The 18,034-nt window shown below is 34.4% G+C and overlaps 1 protein-coding gene across 9 annotated transcripts in view; it reads right to left on the minus strand.

Annotated features, from left to right (window-relative positions):
* Positions 1-18,034, minus strand: part of LOC105492523 (dipeptidyl peptidase like 10) — a 1,403,881-nt gene that overhangs the window by 494,632 nt on the left and 891,215 nt on the right. For all 9 annotated transcript variants that reach the window (XM_011759709.3, XM_071072632.1, XM_024796259.2 and 6 more), the window contains one exon: positions 15,430-15,525. In XM_011759709.3, the coding sequence (XP_011758011.2) occupies positions 15,430-15,525 (96 nt within the window). The remainder of the gene's footprint in view (positions 1-15,429; positions 15,526-18,034) is intronic.

The following is an 18,034-nucleotide window of genomic DNA, read 5'->3' on the forward strand; positions in this document are numbered from 1 at the left end:
ATAAGGAAAAGCAGGAATTTGCTTTTTGTATGGAAAAATAAGAACATTCCACACAAAATTAGTATCATGTAAAAAGACATGGTTTGGGGATACAAACCCATGTATTAGGGAACAAGCAACAACGGCTCCTCTTTATGTGATTTGGGCACTGCCACTTGGTATGGCAAGTCTTGGAGGGTAAAAAGTGATAGTGTGGTGAGATAATATGCTGGCATGAAAACAAAACCAGAGCTGTTTAAGCTAATTTAGCGAGTTACAGGATCTTTACACAATAAGAACTTAAGCACAGTAGGGAAGGCAACTCTAAACAACCTCACCTACCCCGCCAAAGTGAAGGCAGCAATTGCAATTTCAAAACATATAAGAAAGAAAGGAGAAGAAACACAGGCTGGTGAAAAAGTTGGCCAAAACAAAAAGAAAAAAAAAAGCAGATCTTTAATTCTCCACATTTTACTTTCTTTGAACCTAGACGCTACCTAGGACAACTCCTTGAATTATTTTAATCCCCCCTTATTTAATGACCTAAAGCATCTACCTCGACATTTGCAACTAGCTATGTAAGCCTAGGGAAGTTATCAAACTCTCTCTGCTCAGTTTCCTGAGCCATCAAGTGAAGACAATTAAAATAATCCATGAGGAATAAATACAGTTAACCAAACCTTATTGGCCCAATGGTGGACACATACTCAACCCCAAATAAATAACTGTGGTTATCACTCAGGTACTTTGACAAAACTAAGCCCAGAAATACTGGTTGACTTGTCCAAAGCCATAGAGTCTAGAGAAATGAAAAACAAATTTTATTCAATAAGAGAAGGAGTCAAGAATGTTTTAAGTGGTTTCTAATGTTTAGAAAGCATAGGCCTGTGATGCTCACAATGCCTTTAGAAGAAAGACGTAAGAGGAATTATCCTCTCAGTCCTACAGGTGAAGAAGACGTGGCCACTGACAGAAGTCAAATAACTTGTGCACCATGTCTCCTAGACACAGAACCTTCCCATTTCAGGTACTGTACAATGATTCATAGATATGCTCCTTCTCTACCTTGGTGGTTGGTTGGGCCTTAGAGAACAACACAGCTGAATGGTTCAGAGCATTGATGCTACTTAACCATGAGCCTGAGGAGAGCATGCAATCCTTATGGTCTATAAGGCCTTAGTCACTTCTCTACTTAAGAGATTTCACATTTTTAAATCTTTTAAATATAACAGGATCTTGGGGAAATTAAAAGCTAAGGAGTACAATGTGCAAACAAACTATTTTATCACAGATGTGGGTGACACACACAAATTAAACAATTAGCAACACTGGTAATGGTAGAAAACCCAGATAATATTCAAACTCAAAGGAGAAGGGAAAAATATATACACACATAACTAGGTAATGTGTAATTTTTTCACTCACAAATTGAATAACACCAGAGACCAGACAGGTTTAAGCTTCTTGCTTTCAGATGCAGTTGATAAGCGTATGGCAGTGATGGGCTAATGGCTTGGGCCATGAGCCCAGTAATGAATGTTCAAGCTCATGAAAACTGGCATGGGTTACGACTGCACAAAACAGGATACCAAAGTGTTATCAACTGAAAGTCTAAATGAGATCAGCTTTTAAATTTTTTAACAACTCCATATGGCCAGTCAAATCAAAGAGAAAAGAGCTATGTATTAAACACTAGAGTTTTATTGACGGGAAATGAAAAGCAGAGAACTTTCTGTGAAAGCTGACACTATTCCCTAGGAAAGGTCTAGAACAATATAATCCACTGGTTTCCTAAAACAAGGAAAAATTAAAACAGTAGCTTCAACTGTACCTTTATGATGACGTGGAGAAAAACTGATAAAATAATAGAATTGAAGCTGAACTTAAAGGTACTTTTTAATAATTTCATATCCACTACATGAATCTCACTAATATATCTTTATCACATGATCACCCAACCTCTCTATAACATTAGCAGAAATGGGAAACTCACTGTTTGTTACCCAGCTTAACCAGAAGTTGGAAAACATCAAATGCCAGCTATATAAAGCTTTTTATTATGGATTTTTTCTATTATACATATAAGCAAAAAAAGTATAGATTCAATTTATCTCTGTGTTCTTGAACAAGCCACCTATTTGCTTTAAACTCAGTTCTTCATTTATAAAATAAGCATATATCTACCTAAGTTAGAAAACTATAAACATTAGATATAATAAACTAAAAATGCATAGCATGGTGTCTGGCTTTAGTTGCCCCACTTACAAAACATAACTTACCATATAGAATCTTAGCCATTTAATGATAAGGAATGTTATCTCTAGAAATTTTTCTAGCTAAAGACATTTTGGAATGCACCTACATGTTTAATACTTGTTTATTCAATAGAAATCACTGATTGTTATCCAAAGGTCTCAATGGCTCATTCAAATTGACTATATAACCAAGCTGATTAAGTAAATTTAGCCATTCATAACAAAATGCACAAACACACACACAAAAACATGACAAGCAAAGCAAGTTGAATTAAAAGGTTAATATGAAAATGTGGAGCTTGAGGGCCAAGATAGCTGACCAGATGCAGCCAAGAAGCAATTCTCCTACTGAGAGAAATCAAAATATCTAGTGAACCATCATACCTCAAGCAGATCTTCTGGGAGAAAACTGAAAGTCCACAGAGAGGCAACACAGACACTGAGGATGAAGAGGGAGGGAGTTGCACAAAGTTGCTGAGCACCAGAACTGGCTCTCAGCCCTTAATAGGTCCTGAGGAAGAAGTGAATAAAGGAAATAAGAGAGGACACAAACAAATGGAAAAACATTCCATGCTCATGGATAGGAAGAACGAATATCATGAAAATGACTATACTGCCCAAAGTAATTTATAGATTCAATGCTATCCCCATCAAACTAGCATTGACTTTCTTCACAGAAGAAAAAAAAAACTACTTTAAATTTCATATGGAATCAAAAAGACCCCATATACCCAAGACAATCCTAAACAAAAAGAATAAAGCTGGAAGCATCACACTACCTGACTTCAAACTACACTACAAGGCTATAGTCACCAAAACAGTATGATACTGGTACCAAACGGACATATAGACCAATGGAGTGAACAGAAACTTCAGAAATAACACCACACATTTACAGCCATCTGATCTTTGACAAACCTGACTAAAACAAGCAATGGGGAAAGGATCTCCTATTCAACAAACGTTGCTGTGAAAACTGACTAGTCATACGCAGAAAGCTGAAACTGGACACCTTCCTCACACCTTAAACAAAAAGCAACTCAAGATGGATTAAAGACTTAAATATAAAACCCAACACATTAAAAACCCTAAACAAAAACCTAGTTAATATCATTCAGGACATAGGCATGCACAAAGACTTCATAACGAAAATGCCAAAAGCAATTGCAACAAAAGCCAAAATTGACAAATGGGATCTAATTGAACTAAGAAGCATCTGCACAGCAAAAGAAACTATCAGAGTGAACAGGCAACCTTCACTAGAATGGGAGAAAATTTCTGCAGTCTCTCCATCTGACAAAAGTCTAATATCCAGAATCTACAAGGAACTTAAACAAATTTACAAGAAAAAAACTACCCCATCAAAAATGGGTGAAGGATAAGAAAAACACTTATCCAAAGAAGCCATGTAAACGGCCAACAAACATATGAAAAAAGCTCAACATCACTGATCATTAGAGAAAGGCAAATCAAAACCACAATGTCATGCCAGTCAGAATAATTAACAATTATTAAAAAGTTAAGAAACAATAGATGCTGCTGAGGCTGTGGAGAAATAGGAATACTTTTACACTGCTGGTAGGAATGTAAATTATTTCAACCATTGTGGAAGACAGTACGGTGATTCCTCAAGAATCTAGAACCAGAAATACCATTTGACCCAGCAATCCCATTACTGGATATATACCCAAAAGATTACAAATCATTCTATTATAAAGACACATGCAAATGTATGTTTATTGCAGCACTACTTACAATAGCAAAGTTATGGAACCAACCAAAATGCCCATCAATGATAGACTGGATAATGAAAATGTGGTACATATACACCATGCAATGCTATGTAGCCATAAAAAGGAATGAGATCATGTCCTTTGCAGGGACATGGATGAGCTGGAAGCCATCATCCTCAGCAAACTAACACAGTAACAGAAAACAAAACACCACATGTTCTCACTCATAAGTGGGAGTTGAACAATGAGAACATATGGACACAGGGAGGGGAACAACACACACCAGGGCCTATTATTGGGTGGTAGGCAAGAGGAGGGAACTTAGAGGACAAATCAATAGGTGCAGCAAACCGCCATGGCACATGTATACCAATGTAACAAACCTGCATGTTCTGCACATGTAACCCGGAACTTAAAGGAAAAAAAAAAAAAAAAGAAAACGTGGTACATACATACCGTGGAATACTATGCAGCCATAAAAAGAGCCAAATTATGCCATATTACAACAACATAGATACAGTTCGAGACATTATCCTATGCTAATTAATGCAGAAACAAAAAAAACTAAAACTAAAAACCAAAACAAAAAACCAACACCACAAGTAAAGTGGGAACTAAACTTTGGTTACCCGTAGACATGAAGATGGGATCATTAGACACTGGTGGAAATAAGAGAGGGTAGAGAGAGAAGGAGGGAGACAAGGTTTGGAAAACTATCTATTGGGTACTATGCTCACTAACCGGGTGACATATTCAATCATACTGCAAAACTCAGTATCATACAATACACCCAAGTAACAACCTGGTATACCCAGGTAACAACATGTACTCCTGAATCTAAAATAAAAGTTGTAAAAAAAGAATACATTTTTTTAAAAATGAAAATATGCCCTAAGTTTGTTTCTTATTATGACTATCTGCAATGACCTCTCTTTTTACATGTAAAATCAATGATATAAAAATAATTACATTTTCTCAAAATATCTAAACATTCCAATAAAATTGAAATATTCATATACAATTACAAATAAAATATTTCCTTATTCTTATCTGTCTTTCCCTTAATACTGTTTTCCTTAAGCCTATGTGTTTTAAAAATTAATTTATAAACATTGTTTAATGTCAGTTTCATGATAATACAAAAATTCACTTGAAACATTTTCTCTACTCTAGTTTCTACCAAACATTAAACATGAAAGATGTGGCTTCTAGCCAGAACTCATTATTGAGTGAATCTGAGAGAAGTGGAAAAAACCTGTTTCTCAAGTTACTCATGTATAAAAGAAAAATAATGCCTATCCTGTCTCCCTAAGAAGGGTTTTTTAAAAAAATGCAAATAAATAGCATATGTAGAAGTGCCCTAGAAAAGTAGAAACATATATATAAATTTTGACTTACTGCACATATATTAGGTAAAGTCCTATTACTAATATCTCCCACTTCAATTCCTATTACTAATATCTCCCATTTCAACAAAATAGTTGACAATTATCAGAGCAACTTTAAATTCTTCTGTTTCAAATTAAAAGTTAATACAGGATTAATCTGCTAAATGAGATCAAAGTATAACAATTACGGTAAAATAATCATATATACATGTTCTAGTTACATGCCAATACTGAGTCATTCAACTTTATTTTCCATTACTTTTATACATATAGAGGCCCCCCACACATATACACAGCATTTTCCTTACAGTTAAACTTACACACTATGCTAATTTCTGTGATTTTGTCATAACACATCCTTGTTCTCCAAACAATGCCCTCTTTCATCCCCTGGGCTCATCTGTCCTCTAGACTGAGACTGAATTTTATCTTTTCCATAAAGACAACTCCAACTATTCTTAACTCAAACTGATCTCTCATAGTTGCATCATCTGTTTTTAAAAAATAATTACCCAGAAATGGATCACCTAATTATTGTTCACCTAATTGTTTTAGGCCTATCATTTTCATCTAGTTTCTATAGTCTCTGGGTACCATAATTATATTTGATTTCTTTTGAACATGTCAGTGGTACATGTATATATTAGTCATGATCATTACCGTATGTGAGTGAAGACTATATCAAATAAAAAGAGAGGCAGGGCATATACAGGAGCTCAAAAAAATAAAATGTGCCATGGGTAACCTGCATCATAGTAAAGAGAGAGATGTGGGATGTGAAGATGTGTTTTGGATTTTGGAGGTTAATAAAAGTTCATCATAATTGGATTGAATATTTCTTGCAACTCTTCAGTTACGTCTACTTTCTTTCCCATTCACAGCCTTTTGATTACAATTTTACTTCTAAGCCAGAGACAACTGGAAAGATATTGTGCTCAATGAGGAAAAAACCCTTTATATTCATAATGTCCTTGATCAAGGGAACTGTGTTTATTCTTCTTTATAACTTTGTATATAGATGGAAAGATAGATGTCAGTGTCAATGTATCTGTTAATCTATATTTGTGTTGACAAACAGATTTCCTGGGCCATCAAGGCCAAGACTAATAATTGTATAGAATACCAAAGGAGTATGAGGACACCAGATATTTTACTGCAAACTTTTCAAATGCATACAGATTCCATCTGGAATATATGAAGTTCTATGCAGGGCACATATTTGAAGCTCAATAAATGCTTGTTGATGAACACCAAACATAACTTTCATCCCATTTCCCCAAGCTTTTTTTTTTTTAATTTTAAAAATCAAAACATAGTTTTATATTTCAAGAAATAAGTGGTAACATAAATATTTAGCTTCTTTATTCTAAAGTTTAGTTTGTATTTCAAATAATCTTTAAGTACTTTGATCATTGCATATCTAGGTCATAGAAATATATTTTTTCTTACATAGTTTTTGTTCCTAAATGTTAACACTGAATTTTATCATAAATCCCTTTTCTCTCTCTTGGTGTTTAAGTATTGTCATTTTAAGACAAACTGAAACCTTAAAAATATTTTCTTGAAGAAAACTATTTACATTTAAATTCCAAACAGAAGTTTGAATATTATAGTTAGTATATAAGATTGCCACAGTATGATTTTTTATAGTAGATATTTCTATTTTATTGATTTCAAACAATGTTAATACAGATGAAATTTAATCTAAACTTTGGTAAAAGCACAATTTTACAAACAACATAGCAATAAATACAACTTTTTTGTCATTTGGAGAGAAGTAAATATGCTTCATGGTACGCTTTTTAAGCATTTCTTTAGTTTTAGTATGAAATTATCTACTCTTGATAGAAAGATATTTTTTCATACATAACTCTAAAAAGAAAAGTCAGCCTTGATAACAATGATTTATATTCCGAATCTCATTTACAAGTCTCTGGTCTGTGAATCAGGAACTAAGTATGTCATAATTTCAATAGCGTCCTATGTGTTTTTACTTTTTATTTGATTTTTAAAGTTTTAATCTTTATTTTAGATTTGGGGGTATACATGTGGATTTGTTACAAGGTATAGTGTATGATACTGAGATTTGGACTTCTATTGATCCCAGTTACCCAAATAGTGAACATAATAACCAAAAGGAAGTTTTTCATGCCTTGTTCCCCTTCTCTGCTCCCCACCTTTGGAGTCACTAATATTGGTTGTTCCTGTCTTTATGTCTGCCTGTACTCAAGATTTAGCTCCCACTTATAAGTGAGAATATGTGATACTTAGGTTTCTGTTTCTTCATTAATTCATTAGGATAGTGGCTTCCTACTGCATCCATGTTGCTGCAAAATACATGCTTTGGTTCATTTTTATGGCTGCACAGTATTCCATTGCGTATATGTACCACATTTTCTTTATCCACTCCACCATTTGGGGGTACCTAGGTTGATTTCATGTCTTTGCTATTATGAATAGTGCTGCAAAGAACATGCAAATATATGAGTCCTTTTGGTAGAACAATTTATTTTCCTTTGGGTATATACCCATTAATAAGATTGCTAGTCCAACGCTAGTTCTGTTGTAAGTTCTTTGAGGAATCTTCAAATTGCCTTCCATAGTGGCTGAACTAATTTACATTTTCACCAACACCATATAGGCATTCACTTTTCTCCACAGCCTCACCAACATTTGTTATTTTTGACCTTTTTTTTTTTAAAAAAAAAAAAAAAACCCTTTGGGGTTTAGGGTACTATGCAGGTTTGTTATATAGATAAATTGCATGTTGCAGAGGTTTGGATTAGTGGAAGAAAAAAGAACATAATAAACTACAGGAAATATTATGTCTCAATCTATTGGGAAAGAAGGAAGTGAAACTGCTGTTATAAGAGTCCATGCCTCTTAAGTCTAATAGTCATTGCTGTGCTAAGAACATTCTCATTCTCCCAGATTCAGTAACCTCACGCTCCTCTCTGTATCTCCTTCTACAGATCTTTGGGAAAAAAGGCACATGCAGAATAATACAATTAATATTTGTCCAGCTTAATGTATCTACATTTTAATGAGAATTTTAGTAACCATTTACTTGTTAGATTTGAATTTCAAACTAAAGTTTGAATATCCGTAGTTAGTATATAAAATTGCCATAGTATGAAACAGCTGAATGCTTGTTGAAAATTTATAAAATATACACAGAAAGGAAAAAAATAAAAACAACTCAATCACTCTAGCAGAAAATCATTTAATATTTTGGCATATTGAATTCTAGTATTATTTTATTTGCATATACAGGTGTGTATATGTATGTAATGCAATTGTGAATACACTATATATATAATTCCATATTGTGCTATTTTTAATTAATATATTATCTGCACATTTCAATGTCATTAATTTTTTAAATATTAATTTTTATGACTGCTTAGTATTCCATTAAATAGAGGCAAATTGATGTATTTGACCGTATACCTCATTGTGTGCATCTAGAATCTATGCAATTTTTTATCTTTATAAATTATGTTGCAAGAAAAATACACATTATCTTCAAGAGCCTCATGAATATAAATTCAACTCTATTGTATTAAACTATCAATTTGGTTGATGATTATAAAAAAATAACATTTTGGCCAAGAAGATACAAAATAAGATAAAAATAAGATAATTTTGACTGGGGGCTGAATATAGGCCAAAGGGCAGGTAATAATGTCTTTAGAGTTAGAAATAGCTCCTTGTGCACTGACAAACCCAACAACATCTGCAGTTCAACCAAGTTAAGTTGATGGACAATAATTCCAGTATGATAAATTTGTGTCAGACAAACAAGCAAGAAACAATATAGATGTATTTTTTAGTTTTCCTATTTACGGTTCCCCTAATTATTGTAAATATATATATATATATATATATTTTTTTTTTTTTTTTTTTTTTTTTTTTTTTTTTGAGACGGAGTCTCGCTCTGTCGCCCAGGCTGGAGTGCAGTGGCGCGATCTCGGCTCACTGCAAGCTCCGCCTCCCAGGTTCACGCCATTCTCCTGCCTCAGCCTCCCGAGTAGCTGGGACTACAGGCGCCCACAACCGCGCCCGGCTAATTTTTTTTTTTTGTATTTTTAGTAGAGACGGGGTTTCACCGTGGTCTCGATCTCCTGACCTTGTGATCCGCCCGCCTCGGCCTCCCAAAGTGCTGGGATTACAGGCGTGAGCCACCGCGCCCGGCCTGTAAATATTATTGATATTACTTATAATATTATTATTGCAAATAATTTTAAAATATTGATATTATTTACAAAATTATTGTAAATGTTATTGATATTATTTACAATAATGTCTCTTGTTTTTCATACAGGCTACAACAGTGACTTTTCACTGCTTCTTCAATATCCTGCATATATTATGAGAATGAGACTTCCCAGCACATTTAATAAGAAATGTCAGGTGTTCAGAGCATCTCTAAAATCAGTTTTATGAACCTCTACCATTTGAAGATCTACAAGGCTACAGACCTTGACTTTTCATTTATAATTTTTCTTTCTTTTCTTTTTTAACATTTTACCTGTTATCTTCACTTTTTACATATTTTTACTCACTTACTTTGTATTATGCTTCTAGCTATGGCACTAATATCCTCACTCTGAATGAAGAAACCAAGCCTTCAGAGGCTTAGATAACTTGCTGAAAGGCCATGATTTACCTTGATTTAATGAGTCTCCCATTTCCACATATTATACTGTCACACATTACAAAGAGCAGGTTAAAATATCTGTGTTGGAATCTCATGTAACAAGTGAGTTTATTTTTTTCCAACATGAGTCCAATAAGATCAAAATAAAACCCAAAGGCTCACATATTATCACTTATCACAGCATGTCATTATTCAAAAGAAATGTGAAACAACTTCCATCCCATTATATATACAACTGTTCTCATTATGATAATGAAACTATTTATGGAGCACTCGTTGAATACTGATAGTAATTCCTCATGGTTTATTGTCTCCTAGGGAAGGACTGTGCTAAGAGTGTTGTTGTTTTACTACAGTCAGTTGGTGAAGGGATGTCCACTGGTCCAGAACAGGTAAGTTTAAATGTGGGTACACTTTAAAAACTTTAATAGCAATTTGATATTGCTGCAGGTTCATAACAAATGGTAAGTGGACTAATATCACTGAGTAAGTGTTGTCAAACTCATGGGGTGAGCAAATGACACACTAGCTGCACAGTAAAATCTCACTATATGATGGTATGTTTGTCTCCTGAAACCCAGATGTATTTAAAATTTACAACACATTTTTTGATTAAATGATAACTTTAATGGCTTACACTCTACCAGATAAATTTTGGAACTGTCTATTGACACAGAGTAGAAGAAAAGATTTAAAAATAAAATATGTTTGATTCATTTTATATAATAGCTCAAAATGAATATCCTGATATTGCTAAAGTTGCAATATACCCATGTAACAAACCTGAACATGTACCCCCAAATCTAAAATAAAAAGTTAAAATAAGAAAAAAAACTATGTACACACACACATTTATTGAAAAAAAAATTGAGAAAAACAAAATAAGTAAAAAGAAAAGGATAATCTGGAGAAAATCACTGTTACACAATAGACAATGTGATATCGCATACTATGAATGCTGTTTTGAAGTCACTTTGTTCATTTTTCTAGATCATGATCAAGTCAATAAACATGTGTATAAACTCTAGTTTTAGTGACTGTATAAGTTACCACTATATGAATGCACCTGGGATAATAAACATATTATTGTAGTATTCAACATGAACAAATTAATAGTGTTGGGACTCAGAAAATGATACCTCGAAGTATGGCATGGTGGTATGCTGAGTATGCTGAACTGACTAAGATATTGAAAGGCCTCTGAGCAGTCTCAGAAGCAAAGTCTATATCTGACCTTCTTCTGCCTTCCTGTCTCCTACCTCTCTGCCATTCCTGAAGCAAGAAATGGAAAACAGATTCCTCTACCCCAGGAAAGGTTATAAAAACTAGCAATCCCATTACTAGGTATATACCCCAAAAAATTATAAATCATTTTACTATAAAGACACATGCACACATATGTTTATTGCAGCACTATTCACAATAGCAAAGATTTGGAACCAACCCAAATGCCCATCAACGGTAGACTGGATAAAGAAAATGTGGCACATATACACCATGGAATACTATGCAGCCACAAAAAAGGGTGAGTTCTTATCCTTTGCAGGGACATGGATGATGCTGGAAACCATCATTCTCAGCAAATTAACACAAGGACAGAAAACCAAACAATGCATGTTCTCACTCATAAGTGGGAGTTGCACAATGAGAACACATGGACATAGGGAGGGGAACGTCACACACCAGAGCCTGTCAGGGGGCGGGGGACTAGGGGAGAGATAGCATTAGGGGAAATACCTAATGTAGATGATGGGTCGATGGGTGCAGCAAACCACCATGGCATGTGTATACCTATGTAGCAAACCTGCATGTTCTACACTTGTACCCTAGAACTTAAAGTGTAATAATAATAAAAAAAGAAACTAGCATCCCTCTTTCCAAGCAAACCATAAAATCTAAAAATATTTTAACCTTCCTCTGCTTTTCTGTGTAGGAGCTGTCACAAGGAAATGCACTGACCTACCTTTCAGATAATAGATCATAAGACCGTCTTTCCAGGGCAGTTCTGCCTTATATCTGGAAGGATGAAATGCTACACAGGGAGGCCAAGAAAGATCTGAACAGGTAAGACTTGCTGGGTTTCTCCCTCATTTTATTATCATTAGAGGATAACCTTTTTGTCCAGTCACACTTCAATACACTGTCCATGCTTTATTTAACCTAAGCATACAAATGGACAGTTTTCCCTAGGCCTTTGATTCTTCATTTCTAAAGTCTTCCAAGTGACATAAAACTTTGATTAAATAAGTTTGGTATGCTTTTCTCTACTTAACTGGTCTTTTGTTACAGCAGTGTTGGCTGTGACCTTTATGATGGGTGAGGAAGGCTATTATACCTTTCCACCCTAAAACAGCAATGAGGTCTGTTAAAATGAGACTGTCAGGGAGGCACTTGATAAATATGTTAGATATGAGGATGACACATCAGAGCGAAACAATGAAAGAGGTCAAGTTTTATACTTTAGCATAATGATTAAAGCAGCCTCTGCCTTTTATTAGGTGTGTGCTTGGATAAGTTTCTGAGTTAAGTCTCAGTTTTCTGGGGTTAACTTTAATGTCATATGCAGTCCTATGAAATATGTACATAAAGCATCGATCACAGAGCCTCAATAGAAGGTACTCAATGTTAGATCTTTCTTTGGTGATCAACTGATTATCAAATGTGTGTGGATAGATGAATAATTTCAAATAAGATGGATTTTCAAATTTCAAGGTGACCTCGCTAGAATGAAGATGCTATAAAAATGTAGATTTCAAAGACATGAGCAGACTTGGGGTAAGGCCATTGTTAAGCTAACCATGAACAGGGGCACCCATCCGAGGCTTCAGATACATATTTTTGAGACCAGCATAACGAATGGCATCGCCTCACTATAACCTACACATATCAGGGCTGTCTAGACTCCCTCCTTCCCCTTGACCAATAATGCATTAAACATTTCCGTGATGACCTCCAAGAATTGAATGATGCTTCCAAATAAGCTTAGCTTGAACTCTTTCAAGTGACTTATGTACAAAGAAAACCAGTTGAGACATCACTTGAGAATAAAGAAAAAGCTCACATGTTACATTTAGATATAATTGTTGATAACGAGGCCAAGGTTACACATCCTACTCATATATTTCCCATTGAATTTCCAGGCTATGTGAAGAATATGTAAATAGGCCAAGTATCTAGTGCTTGCCAGAAAGATCTGGGTTGGATAAAAGCACAAATCCACTCCTGTACTTAAAAAGTAACTCAGTGCACACAATCTACAGACACTGAGAAGTTCCTTCGATGGTGTTTATAAAAACTGCATGCTTTCAGAGCTCATGTTCTGTTTATTGCAATTTAGAGAGATGTCTTTTTGGCAAACTCTTTATGAAAATTACATATTTAGGTATCACTTAGAACATTTTAATAACCCTGCAGCTTTGTCCCAGGATGCCTTCTCAGGATCAAATTTAATCAATGATTAATAAAGAAATTACTTGAAAAACGATAAACTCCAAATACATTATTTTGGTAACCTATGAAGTATAAGAGTAGAATCTGTGTCCTAGATATTGAAATATGGCTTAATTTAGCATGCAGTTCACCACTTAAATATCTGTCCTGTCCTTTGGAGCTTCAATATCACAGTGTCAGCTATACACAGGAGTAAATGCCTCTAAATAGTCCAAGCTAACCTGAGAAGGGAGATGAGACCCGTAATTTTTCATGCTTTCCAAAGTCAAAGACCACAAAATTTCTATAATTTGTCCAAAAACATGGTGAATAAAACAAGATTATTCAGCATTTCAAATCTAACAACTCGTAATACTATTGTTAAAAAAAATTCTAGCAACTTCCATTTTGTCATTTCTCTCAATAGAAAATATTTGCTACAGAATAAACAGGTGATTGGCATAATTATAATCACACATTAGAAGAATTATTTATGACAGATTTGCATATTTGGACAATGTTTGGTGATAATACATCTTTTTTATTGGCCTTCTTTAGCCACAGCATTCATTATAGTGTACATGTGAAATAATCATAGTGCAAAGCAAAAATATGTCTAGCCTCAAATTTATAAACAATTCAAAATAATATATACAGATTTGTTAAGAAAAATGCTACCTTGTGTTCTTCACACGTAATATCATTACCACAATACACATCTATCTTCCAACTGATTTCAATTAAAATTTCAGTTCATGTGAAAATGAGACTGCATATCAATGAAAATCATTCATTCATTTATTCAAAACACAGATCTCGAGTGTCTACAGATCTCCAAGAGACATATCAGTGTCAAGTAAACACATGCAATTTGGCCTTTGCCCTCATGGGTTAAATTACATTCTTTTTATAGCTCCCATAAATTAAGGCTTAATTCACCAGCATAAATACACTTAATTAGAGTAAGAGAGATGAAGGAATGGACTGTAAATATGACGATCTTTATTAGATACAAGGGCAAGTCTCCTTTCATCTATTATACAAATATTACACTCTATGCCTTGCAAATAAGCAAAGATATTATGCCCAAATAAAGTGAAGGGGAAAGATTAACAGCAATCCAACCATAATGATTAGTATGGTTGGGCAAATTAGAATATTCAAAGGATTAAAAACTGATTTTCTTTTCACCAACACAGTATGCCCTTATTATCTTCCATAAAGACAAAGCGAAGCCCATTAAGCCACTCAGTGGTTTTATTTTCTTATTTTTATGTCAGAGATTGACTTAAGAGAACCTAAGGAGTCCCATTTGCCAGGCCAGAAAAGAAACAAAGTACCATATATTTCCAAGTCATTTCAACTTTGCATAGAGTCTCACTAGTTCGTAACACTCAAGCTTAAAAAGAAAAGCCACAGAGAAAAACAAAAAGCAATCATATTGTCAAATTTGAAGCACTTAACATTTCTATGTACTAGCTCCCAAAATGTGCACTGCCAAACTAAGAAAAATTATCTAGGGATGTGCTAGAGATGTAATATATCCTTAAAGTCATATAACTAATGATCATGAGAGCAGCAGACACAAAACTGTCAACCCAATGTTTGTCAAATAATTTATTGACGCCCTATCTTAGGAACTGATTTTCTCTCACAAGAACCAAGGTTTTAATTTAAACAATACCCATGTAATTTTTGCAGTATACTTTCAATTAAAATATTAACTACATATATCTTTTTTTTTTTTTTTTTTTTTTTTTTTTAGATGGAATCTCACTCTGTCACCCAGGCTGGAGTGCAGTGGTGCGATCTTGGGTCACTGCAACATCTGCCTTCCAGGTTCAAGCGATTCTCCTGCCTTGGCCTCCCAAAGTGCTGGGATTACAGGCAAGAGGCACTGTGCTCCGCTTACAAATATCATTTTTAAAAATTTTAATTATACAGAACACAAAATGAATACAATGTTTGAAGAGATAGACACTTACCATTGATCCATCGAGCCTCTGGATCGTGAAGCACGAAGTCTTTCCTAAAGAGGTCTTCTAAAGACAATCTGGTTTCTGACGAATTTGTGAGTTCATCTAAAATAAAGGAAATTCTAAATTAGATACCTATCTTATGCTTGTTTTTTAAAAGGAACAAATTACAAAATTTGGAATATTTGCTCTAAAAACTATATTAACTAGATAACAATATAAAGTGACCATTTTGACATGCTTTTTGGCATTGGAACTTTGTTAATGACTTTTTCAATAAATGAAACTATTTTTACTATTAAAATTGTCTTCATCTGGTACAAATTTAATACAGCAATCCCATGTTATGTATTAGTAATATAATCCGAAAGCAGTTAAGAATTCCTGTTGTACATTTTACCCCAAAAGGCAGATTTTCTACCATTTAACTATAATTCAGCCGCTTATTTTCCAAACTCATGTTGACATATTGTTTCATTGGAAATGTACAGTTTTGTTGTAAAAACCAAAGACGGTAGACTTGAGGGACTTAAACATGTATGACTAAACTCTGAAGTCAGAAAGAAGTTCACCAAGGAAATAGAATAATTACCTACTTCCACCAAAAAATTAGTACCCAACAATACAAAGCAGATTTGACCTAAATGTAAAGTTCAAATAATACTAGAATATTAATGATAACACATACATTTTATACTACTCTTTAATAGATAAGTTAGGTGTATTCCTCTTTCTACATTACAAAATATAAGAAATGAAAAGATAACAGGGCTTGAATACTAAAATCAGGCATCACAAACACCCTTTAACATACAAGAGGCTATAGACAGGAATATTGCATTTTCTTTGCAAAATAATAGCATTGTTTATTTGCTGTATAAATTTATCTTTGTGACTTTTCAGCTATGACCTTCACTTTGGTTGAAAATAAAATGTCAAGGATATATACTAACCTCATTAGATTTTATTTTTAAAAGGTTCAGCACTTATTACAGCAAAAGCTTTGCTTTTTTCCAGCTGAAAAGCTGGGGCAAAGAGTCAATAACTTCAAATGCAATTCCTTTTCACATAAATCAATCATGTATTTAACCCATAAAATAACTGCCAAGAAAAATTTGAAAAAAATATTATAGTAACAATAGTGAGTATTGTTTGATTATAATCTTAGCATAAGACATTGCGATTGTATAGAGATTTGCAAAATGAAATGCTGTTAGGTGATGATAAACACTTGATCATTTGCCTGGCAGTCTGAAACACCAGAATTTCTTAATTCATTCACAAATTTTCTAGTTTCATTCAAAAAATTTCAAGGCAACAGTGAAGTATTGTAAAGGAAAGGAGACATATTTCTGTCCTGTCCTGAGGGGTTTGCACATGCTTAACAAAAAATATAACAGATGTCAGGCCGGGCGCAGTGGGTCATGCCTGTAATCCCAGCACTCTGGGGGTCCAAGGCAGGTGGATCACTTGAGGTCAGGAGTTCGAGACCAGCCTAGCCAACATGGTGAAACTCCATCTCAACCAAATTATATAAAACAAAAAATTAGCCTGGTGTGGTGGTGCACATCTGAGGTCCAGCTACTTGGGAGGCTGAGGTGGGAGAATTGCTTGAATCCAGGAGGCAGAGGTTGCAGTGAGCTGAGATCATACCACTGCACCACTATACTCCAGCCTGAGAGACAGGGTGAGACTTTGCCTCAAAAAGCAAATTGTATATATATGTATATATATATACACACACACACACACACACACACACACATACACACATACAGACACACACACACACACACACAATAGATGTCAGTATAAGGATAGAGACTGCTAAATGAGTTTGGAAAAAGGAAATGTCTCACGAAAAAATCAGAGAAGGCCTCACTTAAATATAAAATGACCAACTCTCACTAATTCCTGGGTAAGAATGCAAAATGGTACAGTCACTTTGGAAAATAATCTGGCATTTTCTTATAAAACTAAACAAATTATTTTCATACCATCCAGTAATCATGCTCCTTGGTATTTACCCAAAAGGAGTTACAAACGTATTAACACAGAAAAATCTACACACAGACGTTTATAGCAGCTTTTTAAACCATCGCCAAAATTTGAAAGCAACCAAGATGTCCTTCATTAGGTGAATGGCTAAATAAACTAGATAAATTGGCTATTATACTGTGCAAAAAAAAAAAAAAAAAAGAGCTATCAAGCCATGAAAAGATATGGAGGAAACTTAAACACATGTTATGAAGTGAAAGAAGCCAACAAGAAAAGGCTACACAGTGTATAATTTCAACTACATGACATTTTGAAAAAGCAAAAATATAGAGATAGTAAAAATATCAGTGGTTGCTAGGAATTGCGAGGTAAGGAATGAGCAGGTGAACAGAGAGAATTTTTAGGGTGGTGAAGTTATTCCACATGATTCTACAATAGTGGATAAATGTCCTTATTTACTTGTCCAAACCCATAGAACACAACCCACTGGAGAGTGAATCCAAACCGACTTTGGGTGATAATGATGTGGCAATATAGGTTCATCAGTGATAGCAAATGTGCCACTCTGGGGGCAGGGGATGTTGATAATGGGGGAAGCTATGCATATATCAGGCAC

The sequence above is a fragment of the Macaca nemestrina genome, chromosome 11 (genome assembly GCF_043159975.1).
Source record: "Macaca nemestrina isolate mMacNem1 chromosome 11, mMacNem.hap1, whole genome shotgun sequence".
NCBI lineage: Eukaryota > Metazoa > Chordata > Mammalia > Primates > Cercopithecidae > Macaca > Macaca nemestrina.